This window comes from Acomys russatus, chromosome 5 (assembly GCF_903995435.1).
Source record: "Acomys russatus chromosome 5, mAcoRus1.1, whole genome shotgun sequence".
NCBI classification, from domain to species: Eukaryota; Metazoa; Chordata; class Mammalia; order Rodentia; family Muridae; genus Acomys; species Acomys russatus.
The window spans coordinates 6,265,836-6,284,746 of NC_067141.1; the positions used below are offsets into that span (position 1 = coordinate 6,265,836).

The window sequence follows — 18,911 nt, forward strand, 5'->3', positions numbered from 1 at the left end:
TGAAAAACATTCAATCTAAAATTACCATAATTAAACAACTTTGCGACTGTGTTCAATCAAATTTGGTTTACTTCAAATTTTCCTTCCCTACTCCTCAAAAAATGTTAATTAATAGTTCCTATTGTTGCTGGGCATGTTGGTATACGCCTTTAATCCCAGCACTCGGGAGGCAGAGGCAGGTATGAATCTCTGTGAGTTTGAGGCCAGCCTGGTCTACAGAGTGAGTCCAGGACAGGCAAGGATACACAGAGAAACCCTGTCAACAAAACAAAACAATTCCTATTGTTGGGTTATATTTTTCCCTCTTCTTTTCTGTATAATTACTAGGCTTTCTAAATGAGCAGGGCATACTTTCATTAGAAACAAATATAAAATATCTTTCTGAAAAGCTTTATGTTTTGGCCTTTAAGAATCTTAAAAAGACATGTAGTTACAACACAAAAGAACTAAATATTTTGTTTTCTACAAACCACACCTGTCCACATGAAAGCGGTTAAGGAGCAGGAGGATGGAGTGCTGCTGGGCTCCAGTAGGTAGCCGGATCACGTGTGACTGCATTGTAATGAGCCCATTCTTATTCAGAATTTTTCTGTGATAATGAAGCTTTCCAGCGTCGACCCTGCAGGAGAAGAGAGTAGGTACCCACCTCATTTTACTGGTAGTTTTACCCTTACAACGTAGCTTCTCACTTGCACATAAATACCAGACACACACACATTGTGTAGCCTGCTAGCCTAAGAGAAATGTCACGAGAAGCAATGGCCTGTAACGAAAAGCCAAGCCTTAGGGAAGGCATGGCAGCAGGCCCTTGCATTTAGGATGAAGTATAACGGCGTGTAATCTAGAGTGGAGACACTGGCCCAGCTTACTTGAAAGCGGTGGTATGAAGGTCTCGTTGCAGCTCCCCTTGCCACCTGGACCGGCCTAGCCGCTCTAAAATGCAGTAGGAGAAATCAGGAAGCTTCAGGTCAGGGTCCCCCTCAAGGCCTATCAAGGCCCGATAGCGCATGTCCTGGGAGGCCACGATGATGAGCTTCTTACCCCACCTGCAAGTCACAACAACAGCACAAGAAAGCAGGGCCTTCTGTCATGTCTGCTTCTTCTGAGACATTCACAGTACCCCAGCTCTGCTTCACAAGGTCAGAGTCAGACTGCTGGGAGCTGGACACACTCACACACCTTACAACAGCCTGCCTCCGTCCTCACACACCTTACAACAGCCTGCCTCCGTCCTCACACACCTTACAACAGCCTGCCCCTGTCCTCACACACCTTACAGCAGCCTGCCTCCATCCTCACACACCTTACAGCAGTTGGCCTCCATCCTCACACAGCCCCAGGGTTACTGCCTGGCTGTGGTTCTCACGGACCTGTAGAGAGAATTCCTGGTCTCATCATTCAGCTGTCAACTCCTTAGGCCTTCCAGAAGATGCTAATCCCACCCCAACCTCGCCCAGATTCTTCACAGTACTTGGAATTCTTGGCAACAGCCTTGTAACACTGTCTCCTTCATTCAGTACTGTCACTGCAGGCAGGTTGTGACCTTGTTCACCTGATGCGAACATAGCAACAGGGAAACACACTAGGACAGAAGTTGGTACCAGGAACAGGGTGTTGTTGTGATGGACCTGACCGTGTGGCACAGAAGCCATCTGTATCTTGAACTGTTCTGAGGTAGAAAGGTGGATGATTTTGGATCTTTGGGCAGAAACACCACTGAGTTTAATGAGCTTGTGTGGGAACCTGGAAGACAATGCTAACAGCAACTCTGACAATGGAGGCTGGCTGGGGAAGATCAGAGAGAAGCAAAGATTATTGGGGCCATTCATGTGACATTCTGGATTAGGAGTCTGTAGAAGTTAAACCTTTTGTTACCAAGACAACAGATGCCGATTAACTGGGGCTGAAAATCAACAATGATTTGTAAGAGACCAGCATCACTCAGACAAAATCTTTTGGGTAGTTTTGTTGAGAGCAAACACATAGAAATGGTCCAGAGGGGGAAAGGCTGCATCCCACGCTGGAAGCTGGCCTACAATGTCTGTGATTCTCTCGTTTGGTATACGCCATGAAAGGAGCATGGAGAGCAGCTGAGGCTTTGCACTGTGTGGCAGGGTCAGTCTCTTAAAAAGAGGCCGGAGGGGGACACTAGTGAGATTACAGCCCCAGCAGCACTGGAAAGCCCAGGACTTAGAGCTCACAGACATAAGCTGGCACTACATGGCATGGTCAGAATCACTGAAGTGGAAGGAGACCACTGGTCAAGGTGCAATCTCAAGTAGAGTATTTTGGGGGCCGAAGAAACAGCTCAGCAGTTAAAACCTTTTGCTGTTCTCACAGAAGACCAGTTTTGAGTTCCCAGAATGCACCTCTAACTCCAGGAGATCTAATGCCCTCTTCTGGCCTCCACCAACACCAGTGTGTGCGTGTGTGTGTGTGCGCGTGCATTTGTGCATGTGTACATGCTAGAATTTTTGTTGTTGTTGTTGTTGTTTTGAGACACGGTTTCTCTGTGTAGCCTTGGCTGTTCTGGACTTGCTCTGTAGACCAGGCTGGCCTCCCACTCACTGCAATCCACCTGCCTCTGCCTCCCTCAGTGTTAGGACTAAAGGTTACCACAGCTGACTGAATTATTATTTTTTTCTTAAAGAATATGAATCTTTGTGTTGGGGCCTCTGGGTCCATAGTGTGTGCAATGTTTAGTTTTTAATTTCAAGTGTTCATTTGAAAGGGTTAATTAGCACTCAGCATGTAACTGACTCACATCTTTGAGGGTGTCTGTGAGAGCTTTTAGGAATCAGGGAAAAAGCCCGCTGAGTACCAGCATTGGGCTGTTTCATGACTCGTCAAGATGCGCACCACGTGTGCTCCTGCAATGTCTTCCTGAGCCTGGGGAACTAACTGTACCTTATCAAACCCTCAGCCAAGATAGATCCTTCCTAAGTTGTTTTCTGCCAGGTCCTCTATCATAGCAGTAAAAAAAAAAAAAAAAGAAGAACTGTGTATCATCACACTATGGCTAAACCTCATTGCTGCTGGGCCTAAAACTGCACACTGAGCTGCTCCATTCACGCTGTGGCCCAGCTGCGGGAGACACCCAGCCCTCACTCGCTGCTTGGCTCCAGGTGACTGAGCTGGAGGACTGCCCTCTCCGGGAGGACGGTGCCACGGAGAGTTTGCAAAAAGCTCGGCCACTTTGGCTCCTTTCTGTTCTGCTGCTCACTAACACCTTGGCCTGAGATCTCAGCAGCCCACACGCTCCACTTAGTCACACAGGTTTCTGTGCTCCTGCACCTACCAGATGATTTCATTTCTCCAAGCAAACAACAAGAGACTGTCTTTGTAACGTGTGAGGGTTAACACGGGTGAAGTCTATATAGTCCAGTTTGTTAAAGAGTTAAGACCTAAGCCATTTTTTGCCTCAAAACAAGCTCATTAAGAGAAACTACAAGCCGGGCGGTGGCGGTACACGCCTTTAATCCCAGCACTGGGGAGGCAGAGGCAGGCAGATCACTGTGAGTTCAAGGCCAGCCTGGTCTACACAGCAAGTCCAGGACGGCCAAGGCTACACAGAGAAACCCTGTCTCGAAAAACCAAAAATGAAAAAAGGAAAAAAAAAAAAAAAAAAAAAAAAAAAAAACAAAAAAAAAGAGAGAGAGAGAGAGAAACTACAAGAGGCTAGCTGGGTAAAAGACTGCAAACAGAGGAACAGGCTTGCTGATTATTCATTCTCCTTCCTCATGTCAATTCTTTTTTTTTTTTTTTTTCCAAGACAGGGATTCTCTTGTAGCCTTGACTGTCCTGGATTCACTTTGTAGACCAGGCTGGCCTCGAACTCACAGCGATCCGCCTCCCTCTGCCTCCCGAGTGCTGGGATTAAAGGCGTGTGCCACCACGCCTGGCCCTCATGTCAATTCTTATCCTGCACTATCATCATGCCAACAGTTGTGTTAAGGACTGACTGCCAAGCCATCCTGGAAGTGCCCATTTCACCTACATTAAGAACTGCCCAGTCACTGGTCCCATGACTCTGGCCACTGCACATTTGTAAACTGTGACCATCATTTTGCTGAGCAGAGTGTACAGTGCCATGCATCAAGATAAATAAAAAATAAGCTACCTTCCAGGAGCTCACAGGGAAAAGCTAGAAAATGAACGGCCACATTAGGAGCTCTAACTCCAGGCAGAAAACTCTGGGCACAGAGCTTCTGCAAAAGTGTCTGTGTGGTCAGCAGTGGGTGCACACCACAGTCTCAGAAACCTCTAGAGCCAGCAGGGAGCTGGATGGGAGGGAGAAGAGCAAGGAAACAGAACCTGCCCTATCACTGGCCAGGCTTGCTTTGAAAGACCAGGGGTGGCATGGCTGGCTGGAATGTAGTGCATGCCAATCACCAGATAGCTAAGAGAGGCTGAAAACTCCAATTTGATGACACAGCTACAAAGCCAACAGGCAGCACCGCACTGCCAAGCACCTGTGAGACCTGCGACGTTCAATGTTGAGCACAATGAAGACTCTACTGCTGGGGAGATGACGGGCTGGTGAGGAAGGATGCTGCCAATGAACACCTGAAGTGACTCTGGCACAACCAATAGTTTTTGCTAGCTCTAACTGTAACCTTCCTGCAAATGGTCAAATTTTAGAAACCCAAATGCCCTTAATTGCTCACTGTGCCACTCTTTCCTCACCAGACCACCAGAGTAATCTGATGGTACCTGGGTAGCAAAGACACTTAATGACGGGTGCAGCTGCTGTGGGGGTAGGCGGATGCGGTGCTGGTGTGAGGGGAGACCATTCTAAGCACGAGGAATAGCACATACCTTTACCTCCCGAAACAAGAGGTCTGACATATTCTACCTGAAGCACAGGGAAAACAGTAACTTGAGGATGCCTAGGTGACAAAGCTCAGCAGGCAGGGACAAAGTGACAAGGAGTCTGTGAGCCACAGTAAACAGAACACGTGGCAAATGAGAACAAGACCACTGGTGAGGAAAAGGAGTGGCTGGTACCTAGCTTGTCTGAAGGTGACTGTGACCTCTGCTGCTTTATAAAAACCAGTCTTTCACATGGCTAAATCTTGTGGGGGTTTCCCCCCCAAGAGATACTGGAAATCCATGTTTCTAGTTGTTAACAATGAAGAAGCCTCTAAAATAAACACAACCTCAATCTGGACAAAGTTTGCCCGTGAGTGACATGTGGCCATGAGCAATGGGAAGACCATCTAAGATTACATTTTCGTCTTAGGGCAACCTCCAATCAGTATGGAAGGGGGAGGGGAGGCCATGCCAATGGGTAAAGACACTTCTGCATTCTGGAGACAAATTTAGAAAGATAAGCTAGCAGGGCATGACACACAACTGAGTGTAGGCATCACAGAGAGGAGGCCTTGGAAGAGACCCACGTCCCTGACTTATGCAGTCTGGCTCCTAAGAATGCCTCTGACCAGGACAAAGAGAAGAGAGAACGAGGCAGGTTTGGGATAGAAAGAGACCACCTCCACCACAGCGTATGAGGGGCTCATTACTGAAATACTACATGAGACATTTGGGAGCAGCCAACACTCAATAGGGTGGAGGAGCAGGGGAGTCCACCAAAAGCTGGTGAAGATCACCAAGGGAAACAAGGATGCACGAAGCCGAGGGCCAATGCTCTATGTCGGAGGCTAAGGGCTTGCTGACTGCGCTCTCACAAGTAATGTGTCAGGCAGGAGTCACATCTGTGGGAAGCAGAAGAGTGAAAGCGAGGGGAAGACGGATACACAGAGAACCCAGTGTCTCTTCCAGGAAGCTTGCTGTAAGACAGACAACATGGGGCCAAGAAAGGGGGTAAGTTATCAGGTGGGTGAGCCTGTACGCGTGCTTAGGAAAATGCCCCAGAATGTGAGCAGAAATGAAAATTCCAGAGAAAAAACGGACAGACCAGTGGGAGAGAAGAAGAGGCGCAGAGAGCTGGGCTGATGGGAGGGGAACGGGACAGACTTGTCCAGACCAGCATCTCATGGCTCAGATAAAGGGGGGAGGACAACACGCAAGACCCTCAAGTGGAGGGAGAAAGCGAGCAGAGTCCGCCAGCACAGCTTCCCATTCCCCAGGAAGACAGGAAGGAGGTGGGCCGTGCTGAGGCACTTGAGAAATACCACAGTTTGTACTGCTTAGGTTTGGCAGAATGGGATAGCGACTGAGAACTCAAAAAGGGAAGGAGATGAGCACAGGGCAGAGTCAGGGTAAGAGCACAAAGGGCTGGGCAGATGCTGGCTCCAACAGGACTGTGAACATGAAGGCCAGGGAGAGTCAGGACCACCAAACCCACAAGGCAGGCCCCGGGAGTGGCGTGGGTGCAGGGCAGCCCGAGGAGATGTACCAGAGGCTGTACCTGACTTCAGCGCACACAGATACCAGGGAACTGTGGAGTGTGAGTCAATTACCTGCTGAAGGCTTCTACCATTGTACAACGAGGCTGCAAACACTTGGTCCTGATGTTATTGGTGATGTCCTTCCTCTCCTTAAAGTACCGACAGGAGCCTTGGATGCCATCTTTATTCTCTAAGATCATATGAATCGGGTAGACATCCTCCAAAGTGACAGGGTCTCTCCTGGACTCCAAAATTCCAGTTTCCAAGTCAATTTCTTCATATCTACGGAGGAAAACATATACATAAAACTCTGACTCAGCTTCAGAGATAACATGCACCTGGCATCCTCTGCCAACATCCTGCAGACCCCAGGGACTTACAGGTGAGGTTACTCAGTCTCGTCTCTCACAATGCAATCTTTTTCTCTTTAAGATAATACTTCTTTGCAGCCCGGACTGGCCTTGAATTTCAGATGCTTCTGCCTCAGCTTCCTGAGTGGCAGGATAACAAGCAGGCACCACTATGCCTGGCCTGTAATTAATCTTGACAAGCAGTTTTCTGCCTTTCTTTTATTTTGAGACAGGGTCTGAAATATTCTAGGCAAGCTTGAGCTCCATACTATATAAACAAGAATGATCTAGAAGTCTTTTTTTTTTTTTTTTTTAAAGATTTATTTATTTATTATGTATACAGTGCTCTGCCTGCATGTACACCTGCATGCCAGAAGAGGGCATCAGATCACATTATAGATGGTTGTGAGCCACCATGTGGTTGCTGAGAATTGAACTCAGGACCACTGGAAGAGCAGTCAGTGCTCCTAACTGCTGAGCCATCTCTCCAGCCCCCTGACCTAGAACTCTTAATCCTCCTGCTTCACATCCCACACACTGGAATTACAGGCACAATTCCACCATATCTGTTTTATAGAGTTCTAAGGCTTAAACCAACTGAGCTACAACTCCAGCCCAGGTTCTTACCTCTCTATCACAGAGAAAAAGACCTTTCTAGGATCGCAACCCACCCAGAACCGAACACCTGTTCCACCTTACTGAGCAGAGCCTTTTGTTTTCCCTCCAGATCTAGTTCCTGGTCTCTAGATCACCCCCCACCCCCAAGGTTGTCCTCCGCTGACAGCGTCCCCTCTTTAGTCACCTCCCCGGTTCCCTTACCCAGTTTTATGGTTTTGAAGGTTGCCTGCATACAAACAATTCCCATCTTAGAATGCCCAGGCTTGTCTTCTGTTTTGTGCAACCCAGAGCCTTGCCCATGCTAGGGCATATCCTTAGCCCTTTGGTTTCTCCTATTTCCCCCCAAACACCAATTCAACGTCTTCAGCAGTCTATCAAACATTTCAAATTCCATGAGCTCAAACAGGCCTGTTTCCCCGCCTGCTGTGCAGTCCCTGGAGCTGAGCCCGTGCTCTCAGGTGCCTCTTATCAGCTGGCATCTGTGAGTCTCCTCCTTTAGGAGGGTGAACTAAGGTGAGGCATTGTTTGCCTTGGAGCCCGGCTAGCATCCTTCTCTAGGGTAACTGAGATGACACAGCTGTACTTTTAAACTTTTAGAAAACTGTTGTCCTCTCTGTGAACTTTGTCCTATATCACCCTCAGTTTTCAGGTCTTCCAGGACACACTGTGGCATGTTCTCTCCTCCTCCACCCACACTTTAATCTTGGTTGAAGGTGATGCCTCCTCCATCCAGCCTTGAAATGTAGGTGTAGCTTTGGGAGATGTCCAATCACAAGGCTCTCCCGGGGATGATCTCTTGATTACCAAGTGCCCAGAATGACTCACAAAGGTCTAGCCCAGTCCCTCCCCCTGCCTGCTTTGCCCACTAGGATTCTGTTTACTAAACAGAATCTTCTCTTAGATTCAAAGAAGATTCACGGTACAGTTAGCACCTCTCCCAGACTCACCCACTTCTCTTCCCTACTCAGGGAAGGGGGTCAGTGTTCATTCAGGTGTGTCAGCAGCTGACCTCCATTTCTGTCATCCCACAGCCCTAGTCACCAAATTCTCTTAACTGTCCTGCTAACACATCTTTTTAATTCATTTTTAAATTAATTAATAAGTTAATAAATTAATTTGGTTTTTCGAGCCAGGGTTTCTCTGTGTAGCCTTGGCTGTTCTGTAGACCAGAATGGCCTCAATCTCAGAGATCCACCTGCCTCTGTCCAAAGTCATGAGCCACCATTACTTGGATTAGCTTTTCTTTTTTTGGTTTCTTATAACAGGGTTTCTTTGTGTAGCCTTGGCTGTCCTGGACTTACTTCCGTAGACCAGGCTGGCCTTGAACTCACAATGATCTGCCTGCCTCTGCCTCCCAGAGTGCTGGGATTATTAAAGGCATGCAACACCATGCCCGACTGTCTCTCTCTCTTTTTAAACATAGGCTCTTACCGTGTAGCTAGAGCTGGTCTTGAACTCAGATCCTCTTACCTGCGCCTGCAGAGATTACAGGTGTGTGCCACTACACCTGGCTGCCTGGTATGTCTTGGTCCCATGGGTTCTTCATTCTGATCCCCACTTGATTAGAAAAAACTAGTCCCTGACTGGTTGTGACTGCCGCTAATCTTACGCCCTGCTTTGGAGACTTGCTACTGTCGTTAGGGTAAAGAACAGCTTCTTCAGCTGGGCGTGGTGGCACACGCCTTTAATCCCTGCACTTGGAGGCAAATGCAGGCCGATCTCTATGAGTTCAAGGCCAGCCTGGTCTACAAAGAGAGTCCAAGACAGTCAGGGCTCTGTGTAACAAAGAAACCCTGTTTCAAAAAACAAAAACCGCAGCTTCTTCAAGTGGATTAAATAATCATAGGTTCCCTTGAAGTCAAATGTGGTTAAGGGCAGAGTGGATGCTGAACCTAGATTTCCTGGATTCAAGTTCTGGAATCTGTTTTTACTAGTTGATGGTTTTTTACTAGTTGCCCCTCTGAGCTTTGTTTTCTCTTCAGAATACCTACCTCTTGAGGGTGTTGTGAGACTTTCTGCACCATGTGAGTTATCTCAGTCACACGTCACAGTGAGTATACAAAAGTGGCAAGAATACGCCCCATTCTCTGCTTTCAAGCTTATACGCAGGCACATGTAGTTTCCTTCTCTCCTGCTAGGCCATCCTGCTTGGTTGGCGCTGTCTGTTTGGAGCCCTCTTGGCCAAGTGGCCGCCTAAACCTAAACTTGTCTGGCTCTTTTTTACCTGTAGGAACCTCCTCTGACCTTCATATGAGCCTCAGAGTTCTGACTTGAAGGGAATGGTGGGATGCACGTGCAATCCAAGTGCTAGGGGGCAGAGGCGGGAGGGTATGAAGCCAGACTGGACTATATAGTCGGCTCTTTCTTAATTTAAAAAAATAAAAAATAAAAATTGAAGGGCTGGAGAGATGGCTCAGTGGTTAAGAGTACTCAGAGGTCATGAGTTCAATTCCCAGCAACCACTTGGTGGCTCACAACCATCCACAATGAGATCTGGTGCCCTCTTCTGGCACGCAGGTATACATGCAAGCAGAACACTATATACATAATAAATAAATACTTTTTTAAAAAATTGAAGAGGGGTAGGCTGAGGCTAAGAGTGTTCTCAGTGGTAAAACTCATGTCTAGAACATGCAAGGGGCTGGAGAGGGACAGATAAACAGGAGAAAGGACAAGTGCATGTGGCAATCCCTGAATCCTGTACTTGTCCCTTGTAACGCCTCGGTGGTCAGTTTCCTCCTCCGTAAAATGAAGACAATAGTGTCTCGATCACAGTGCAAGGTATTGATCTACTTACTTAGTTCTGTCGCTTCCAGAACTGGGTTTTAGAACCCACTTATGGGAAGCGACCAATATACCTTGGCTATTCTTTCACTGCTATGTTTGGTGCTATGCAGTTGCCCTGGCTTTCAGAACAGAAAGCTCCCTGAAGGACCTCACCTGCTTCCACGTTTCCTACTCCCGGCCTAACAGCCAACTTAAAGGGACTCTGACTCCTTCAACATCCAGGGAAACAATTCGGTCCCAGTGGATGCCCCCCTCCCCCAAGCTCATCATCTTGGGCCTGCCAGGGCGCAGGGAGCTCAGGTTAGCCCGCCTCTCGCGCCCCTCCCCCTCCCCCACGTCCCACGGTCTCCGCTCTGCACCGCTCCACCCCACCCCCTCCAGGCTCTCAGCCCCCCGCCCCACCCTGGTGGTAGCTGACCGGTCTTGGAGCTGCAGGTCCGGTCGCTCTCGTGGCTCCTCGTAAAAACTGATGCCCGGGTGCGTAGCTAAGGCCCGCCACAGAAACTCCTGCGTCAAGGGCTCCAGTGGCAATGGGAAGGGAGGCGAGCGGGACTCTAGGCGGCTCCACAGTGCGGGCAGACAGAGGCCGTCGAGCCCCTCCAGGGCTACCTCGTCCAACAACGACTCGAGCGCGTCCATGGCCGCTTCAGTTAGCAGCAGCCCGGGCGCCTGCGCATCTCGCCGCCGAGGCCCGGGCCCAGCGCGCCTGCGCACGGCGATCGGCAGCCTGGGGAAGGCGGGACAGACACCGAGGTACAGAGGGGGCAGTCCCAGAGCTCCGCCGTGACGTCACGCTTCTCGGGAGGGGCGGGCTCAATGAATGGAGCTCCTTCGCCATTGGTCCGGAACTTCGTAGTAACCAGGGGAACTGCAAACAGTGTCAGGGCCGTTTCCGGTTCGGGAGCCCGGAACCGCCGCCTCTAGGGATGGACGGTTAGTGTCCGGGGGCCCTCCCGGGAGGTCGGGCGGCTGTCCCCCTTCATTCCTCGGAGGCGTCTTGGGACTGAATGTCAGGCCGCAGGGCCCCGGGCCCAAGCTGGTGTCCAGCCTGAGGGAAAGGGTCTGGCGGTGCGGGATTGGGGACCGCGACAGAGCAATGGTCTTGTAGGAAACCCTCTCGGCTCTATTGAGGGGGCACGGGGAAGAGGTTGGCGTTGGGGAGACCTGAGAAGGATCAGGGTGGTCCTGGGATGGTCACTGGGAGCGTGGAAGTTGGTTGGAAGTAAGCGTGCCCCCTGGGAGTACGTTTGTTAGCTACTAGTATCAGGAGTGGAGGGAAAAGGCTGGGAATACGTCTATGTGCTTTGGTGGTGTTGGTAGCTCGCGGTAACTGAGTACTTTTCGGTGCCAGGGCCCTCGGTAGCTACCGACAAGTTCAAACATTTCACAGCAGCCCTTTGGGATAGTTGCGAAGGGAGCTGAGGCTTACAGAAGGCTGGCAATTTGCCTGTCCAAAGTCAGATAACTAATAAAAGGCAACATTAAGTAAGACTCCCGGAAGCTATTTCTGAAGTAGAATTACGGGGGTTTGACATTTGAAGAGGGTTTTAGAAGCCTTTCATTCCAGAGCCTGAACCTGGCTACAGGGGCATGTTTGGTGGCCTGTGACTGAAAATCGGTTTCCAATCCGTAAAGAAGCTGCTGCTCAGATCTAGTTGTGTTTCAGGAGAAAGTCTTAAACTGTGACAGCCAATCAATCATCTGCCTTCAGGCCAAAGGCAGCCTGCTTAGAATTGCTATGGGTGCTCACAAGCCCCCCTGGAAATAGTTACTCTGATACCCAGCTTTTCCAATGGGAACACTGATGTCTTGGAGCCTGGAAGGATCCATGCTAATGTGCCGTTTCACAGTGCATTACTGCCCCTTACTTCCGGGGGATTTGTGTTTCTTTAATAGCCAGTGGATACAGCGTGGAAAGACATGTTACCATTGAATGTGTTATATGTGCTTAGACGATGTCTTTGTCCTTTGTACTTGAGGCACAAAAACAAAACAAAAGCACCAGTTTCGCCTGTGGTGTTCATGTGGTCCTGCTGTAATGCAGTACCTTTATACTCTTAGGCCTTGGACACCTTTAAGTCCTTCCTTCAGAGGACTTTGCTTGCATGTATTCTATCCGTGGTGTTGCCATTTAAATACAAAATTTCAGAACATCAATTCACTTAGAATTAACCTCAGGCCAGGAGTAGTGGTGCACACCTGTGGGACTCTGCTTGATAGGATTGAAATCCTATCTTGGTCACCCCTTACAAAATCTGGGCTTACCAAAATCAGGTGGAGTGAGCACCCCACTGAGAAAGGGAGTCCGCGTTCATAGACCAAGTGCGAAACGGCTATCTGGAGAAGTCAGACTTCAGCCTTATCCAGCAGAATCTCTTTCTCTCTCTCTCTCTCTCTCTCTCTCTCTCCTCTCCTCTCTCTCCTCTCTCCTCCCTCCTCTCTTCCTCTCCTCTCGCTCTCTCTCCTCTCTCTCTCTCTCTCTCTCTCTCTCTCTCTCTCTCTCTCTCTCTCTCTCTCTCTCTCTCACACACACACACACACACACAGGCCTGTAAGCTCCAGCATGGCCTCTTCCACAAAGTGAGTTCCAGGTCAGCCAATGCTACAAAGTGAAACCCTGTCTCAAAACAAACAAACAAAAAAATAGACTTTTACTCCTGAACTTAGATATTTTTAATGAAAATAGCTGTCTATTCCCCTCCCGCAAATAGTAAAATTAAAAAAAAAAAAGTATTGCTTTATATTTCCTCTCACTGCCCCCCCCCCTCTTTCCTTTCTTGATTTTGTTTTGTCTTGAGACAGGGTCTCAGACCGGATGTGGTGGCACACACCTTGAATCCCAACACTCAGGAGGCAGAGGCAGGTGGATGGCTGTGAATTCGAGGCCAGCCTGGTCTACAAAGCCAGGCCAGGCCAGCCAAGGCTAACACAGAGAGACCCTGTCTCAGAGGAAAAAAAAAAAGAGAGAGAGAGACAGACAGACAGGGTCTCACGTAGCAGAGGCTAGTGTCACCCTTGCCATGTAGACAAAGATGAACTTGAGCTCCCTCTCCTCACCCTTCGCCTGCTGAGTGCTGCCATTACATGCAACGCCACCATGCCATTTAACTGGCTTTCTCTCTTTTCCTTTCCTTTTTAGGACTAGGGATTAAACTCATGGCCTCACATGTGCTAGGCAACTGACCCACAACTGAGCTAATTATCAAGTGGCTGGCCCACCCCTTTTAAGACAAAGTCTTCATAACTTGCTGGGACTAGCCTTGAACTTTTGAACCTCTTGCTTCAGTCTCCTGATTGACTAAGGTTATTGGCATGAGAAAGCATACGTGGCTTATTTTACATTTTCTGAAAACTCCATGTCTAGCTTAATAGAAAACAGCTAAGCCAGATGCACCTGGGGGCTGCATGTCTGTTGTCCTCGCACTGGAGGCTGAGGCATGATCATGACTTCAAGGCCAGTTTGACCTATATAGTGAGATCTTGACTCAAAGGGCCAAAAGGAAGCAGCTGGACTTTTCTGCTTTACGGTCCTAACTACTACTAATAATAATTATGCAACTTTTGCTAATGAATAGAACAGATAGTATTGCACACACATAAGTGGGTGTATTACCTTTTCAGATAACTGTAGACACTTTGGCACTACACCAAAACTTAGCAAGTGACAGTTTCTAAAAGGCCAATCATACTGTGGTTAGTGAACTTGGGACTCATAAGTAATAAATTCCATTTCTCCAATTAATCTTTGGCCCTTTGATCTATGGGCTATTTTGTCCATACCCAATTTTATAGCTTCAGGTATTGGTAATTTGGTAACAGCTGGCTCAGTAACATGCAAATCCTAAATGGTGACAGTAGACATTACCCCGTGGTGCGCGGCGGCGGGGGGGGGGCAGTGGGGGGGTGGGCATAAAGAGCAGAACATGGTATTTTACACTTTAATCCTAGCACTTGGGAGCCAGAGACAGGAAAAGCCCAAGTTTGAGGCCATCCTGGGTTACAGAGTAAGACTTTGTCTCAAGAAGCTAAGAGAAGTCATATTATTACTGTCTCCATCTTCTCTGTTTTATAAACAGAGACAAGTCCCTGGAAACATTATAGCAGCAGACGCACCTTGCCACTTGCCTTCCCTCAAAAATTTATCATTGGCAACAAATACTGTCAGTTTCCCTGGTGACAGGCTCACTCATTTTTGTCTGAGAAAGTATCTGCCAGATCCCCAGCTCTAAAGAGCCATAATCTGTGTCTTGTTCATACAAATAAAAATGGTATTCTCTACAAGATACTATTAGTCCATCTGGCAACTTCCATCACTTCCTGATGTTTCTGGGACAAGCTATTGTTCTTGACCTGTAGCAGAATTACTTGCTGTATAGTTCCATTTCTTCATATGAATTATTAAAATGATACATATGGGCCGAGAGCTTAGAAAATAGTTATTTACTGTTTTACCAGACTACTTTTTGTTATTTTAATTGAAAATCCCAAATACTCTAGTTTACAAATAAAGATGGAGGAGCCAGATTCTGGGGTGAAAACCTGCTAGCTCAGAAAGGCAGAGAAAGCACCCAGCTGACCTTCCTACTCAGCTCATGTCTGGATGGAAAAGGCCCAAAAGGCTCACTAGCTCAGCTGACAGCCCAGGAGGAAAAGACGAAAACGAAAACCAAAAAACTCAAGGCCAAAGGCTTGCTAGCTCAAAGCTCAAAAAGCCCCCAAAGCCAAGGAGCTGAGGAGCTAAAAGCTAGAAGCTAAAGAGCTCCTTCTACGTCTTCAAGATGTCTTAAATACACCTCAACTCACATACCTCCTGCTCTTTAATGGCTGCCAGCTGGATTCTTGTTCTGCCTTTTGACCTAGGGTTAACTTTATTAAATCCTGTGTACAGAAAGCTCTTGGATTAAAGGTGTGTCCTAGGGCTGGTTGAACCACACCTTAATCACTTGTTTACAATAAAGCAGAAAGTTCTTGCACTAGAGGAGTGTTAGGGTGAAACCACAAGAATCAAGTTCTTACAGTTCCCAATCTCAGGAATCACATTGGGATCAAAGACCCTGCAACAACTTTTGCTATTGTTTTTCGAGACAAGGTCTCATTATGTAGCTCTGGCTGTCCTGGAAACTTGATGTACAGATCGATCTGGCCTTGAACTCACAGAGATCCACCTGCCTGGGCTTCCTAAATGCTGGGATTAAAGGCGTGCACACCTCGGCCTGGCTAATCAGGCTTTTCTTTCTTTTTCTTTCTTTCTTTCTTTCTTTTTTTCTTTTTTTTTTTTTTTTTTTTTGTCTTTGTTTTTGTTTGTTTTATTTTTCAAGATAGGGTTTCTATGGGTAGCCTTGGTTGGCCTGGCTTTGTAGACCAGGCTGGCCTAGAATTCACAGTGATCCTCCTGCTTCTGCCCCCCAAGTGCGGAGATTAAAGGCGTGCATCACCACACCCGGCTTTAATCAGGCTTTCCTTAAGTGAAGATTGTCAGTATTTGCTTGCCTGTGTACCCATCAATAAAGAATACAACAGCCATTTGTACTTTTTCAACTTTGACCTGGATTCATGCTGAAAGTACTTTCGCTAATTTTTGTTTTGCCCCTTCAGTCAGAATTGAACACAGGAGAAGTTGTAGAGTAATGGTGAAAATCACTTTGCATTTTTAGGCTCTTCTGTTGCCCAGGCTCTGTGGACACACTTTGGGAGGACTTGTTACAGGACATTTTGGAAAGTGGCTTGGCCATTTGGGCTCTCTCAGCACCTCTGCTAGGTTGCATGAGGGATGCTCTGCTCTAGGAAGGTATTTAGGCTAAGATTAGACTTCAACCTTCAGAAGTCCTGGTTTCTATTCTAAACTTAATTTCTTTAAATGTTTGAGGGCTTATGTGCCATGGCTTGCTTGTGGAGGCCACCATGAGGAATCCAAGACACTTACTATGTAGCCATGGCCAGCTAGAACTCACTGTGTAGACCAAGTTGACTTCAAATGTAAAGAGATCTTGCCTGTCTCTGCCTCCTGGTGCGTGCTGCAATACCTGGCCTTTTTACACCTAACTCTGTAGACCTGTGTCTGATCTGTCTTTGCAGAATATCCCGCTGTAAGTGAATTGTGATGCTAGCCAACTAGGGAAGCCAATGGCCAAATTAGAAAACCATTTGCTTCTTAAGCATGTGCTTTCAATGTGTGACAAGTCGTCCCTGGCCTGCTTGTCTCTGGCCTGTTGGTTTGATTGAAGCTATCCCAACTCTGTGTTGCAGTGTGAGTGACACTTCTAGATTTGCTCTGAGTTGTCCTGGATTGCCATCTCAGCTGTGCAGTCTCTGAGCCTGATTCCCTGTCAGTGAGGTGGGTACAATGTGAAATATTTCTAGGCCAAGTCTGGTGGTGCACAGTCTAACCCCAGCACTTGAGAGTCTGAGACAGGAGGATTGTAAATTCAAAGCAAACCTAGATTCATAGCACCCCACCCACCCTCCCACCCTCCCACCCTCACCCCAGCCTCAAACAAGGAAAACAAAGAAAGTATTTGTAGTGGTAGTTGATGGTCTTGGTGACTGTAGATGGACAGACTTTTTGCAGACTGCTGCTGAAGCGGTCAGGCATTTTCTCTACTGGTTTCCCTTCCCCTTCCCCTTCTCCCTCTGTCCTCCAAGACTAGGTAGGTTTCTTGTAGCCCACTCTGACCTGGAACTAGATTTGTAAGGGAGGTTGACCTTGAACTCTTGATCTACCAGCAGTCTCCAACACAAGATAATCTTTGTAACTAGTGTACTCTTTGTTCAGAAGAATTTTGTGTTTGCCTTTTTTTTTTTTTTTTTTTTTTATGCTCATGAAGGTAATTGGCCATGCAAGCATCCTCTATCTATGAAAATGTTCGCCTTTGTATTAAAGTCGAATTTTCTCCAGTGAGATGGTTAAGGAAAAAAACAGTTGTTCTCAGTCTTTGGGGGACATGATAATTAGAGGGAAGCTCAGCACACCAGTGCCATTAGAAAGGATTTTAAAGTTGGTTCATTTGTCTTTACCACCCTGGAAGCAAATATTCAACATTCCCCCTGTTGATTCCAACCGTTTGCTTAGCAAACTTTCTCAAAGATTAATAATGTCAAGATGAAACTCTGCCTGGCTTGTCTAGATGATCCCACACTGCAGAAGAAGCAGCGATGACCCCCGAGCCTTCGCTGGGAGCACGCTGCTATTCCCCAGGACAGCAGCTCGGACCTTGTATGGTACACGCCAGGCTCCTAGGAATATTTCTCTTATTAAGCCAATCATGAGATAACCAGAAGATTTGTCTTTAGCTGGCAAAATAAACATGTGCCTTGTGTGCCACGTGTCTGCGCTCTTTTCTTCTTTGCTTTCTCCTTCCTCCAGGAGCCTTTTCTCTCTATCCAGCATCTACTCCACCCTGTCACTTTGGCTTCTAGGAACTTGGCACATGTGTTCTGCTTGTTTTTATGGCGTTTAGGTAGTGATTCAACACCAGTGTGTTTATACAGCAGGATCTAGAGATGGCAAAATAAGGAAAATTGAATTCTGGTGAGGGGTATATGGGGATTCATTACAGAATTCTCTCTCTCTAGATAGTGACTTATATAGCATAGGCTGCCCTTGAATTTACTGTGTAGTGAGGATGACTTTGAACTCCTGGTCAACCTCCCCCTAGGTGCTGAGATTAAAGGTACATGCTATCTTTCTTAGCTTTGCTCCCATTTTCAGATTTTTCTCCTTCTTGGGCTTTAGATGTTGCTCTTTTGAAAGTAATTGCCTAGCACACTGAGTTTCCTCCCTGGCACCACAAAAAAGGAAATAAAAAACAAACAAAACAGATAAAACCTTTTCTGTAAAGGTGACTTTTAAAAAAGATATTAATCTTTATAATTGTGTGTGTGTGTGTGTGTGTGTGTGTGTATGTATGTGTGTGTGTATGAGAGAGAGAGAGACAGACAGACAGACAGACAGACAGAGAGGAGAGACAGACAGGCAGACATGCCACAGCACTCATGAGTCAGGACAACCTGGGGGTCAGTTCTGTCTTATCATGTGGGTCTGGAAAATGAAAGTCAGATCATCCGGCTTGACGAGTACCTTTACCCACTGAGCAATCTCACTGGACCAGTGCTCAGTCTTAAAAGGAGATACAGGGCTGAAGAAATGGCTCAATGCCTGAAAGCATTTGTTGGTCTTCCAGAGGGATTTTGGCTCCCAACACCAGTGTTAGGTGGAGTTACCTCTCATGATTCCAGCTCCAGGGAATCTGACAGCCTTTTCTGGCCTCTGCTGGTACCTGCAGACAACACACACACACACACACACACGCACACACGCACGCACGCACACACACACTGAATAGGATCTGCAGAAAATCTGGGGACATAGCTCAGCTAATAAACTGCTCACCTTGTAAGTGTAAGAGTCTAGATTCAATTCTCCAAACCCACATAGCATGCTGGACATTTTGGTGTGTTTATAGTCCAGTACTGGGAAAACAGATAAGGGCACATTCGTAACTTTGCTGCCCAGCCATCCTACTATACTCAGTGAACTCTGCCAGGGAGAGACCCTGCCTAAAAAGAAAGATGGATGGCTCAGCAAAAGGCACCTGCTGCCAAGCTTGGCAACCTGTGTTTGATCCCCTAGGACCCTCATGGTAGAAGGAGAGACCCTACTCTAGCAAGTTGTCCTTTGATCTTATATAAACATGCAATCACATACACAAAACAAATAGGAATGTAGTAAGAAAAAAAGATGAGAGCCGGGCATGGTGACTAACGCCTTTAATCCCAGCACTTGGGAGACAGTGAGTTCAAGGTTAGC

At 47.4% G+C, this 18,911-nt stretch overlaps 2 protein-coding genes across 2 annotated transcripts in view; one reads left to right on the forward strand and one right to left on the reverse strand.

Annotated features, from left to right (window-relative positions):
• The window catches only part of Gtf3c1 (general transcription factor IIIC subunit 1), a 66,537-nt gene extending 55,722 nt beyond the window's left edge, over window positions 1-10,815 (reverse strand). The window contains 4 exon segments of the mRNA XM_051145200.1: window positions 476-619; window positions 870-1,046; window positions 6,423-6,632; window positions 10,524-10,815. Coding sequence (XP_051001157.1) covers window positions 476-619; window positions 870-1,046; window positions 6,423-6,632; window positions 10,524-10,744 — 752 coding nt within the window. The 5' untranslated portion in view covers window positions 10,745-10,815.
• A 204-nt stretch (window positions 10,816-11,019) lies between these two features.
• Window positions 11,020-18,911, forward strand: part of Katnip (katanin interacting protein) — a 175,366-nt gene continuing 167,474 nt past the window's right edge. Inside the window, exon 1 of the mRNA XM_051145201.1 lies at window positions 11,020-11,038. Coding sequence (XP_051001158.1) covers window positions 11,032-11,038 — 7 coding nt within the window. The 5' untranslated portion in view covers window positions 11,020-11,031. The remainder of the gene's footprint in view (window positions 11,039-18,911) is intronic.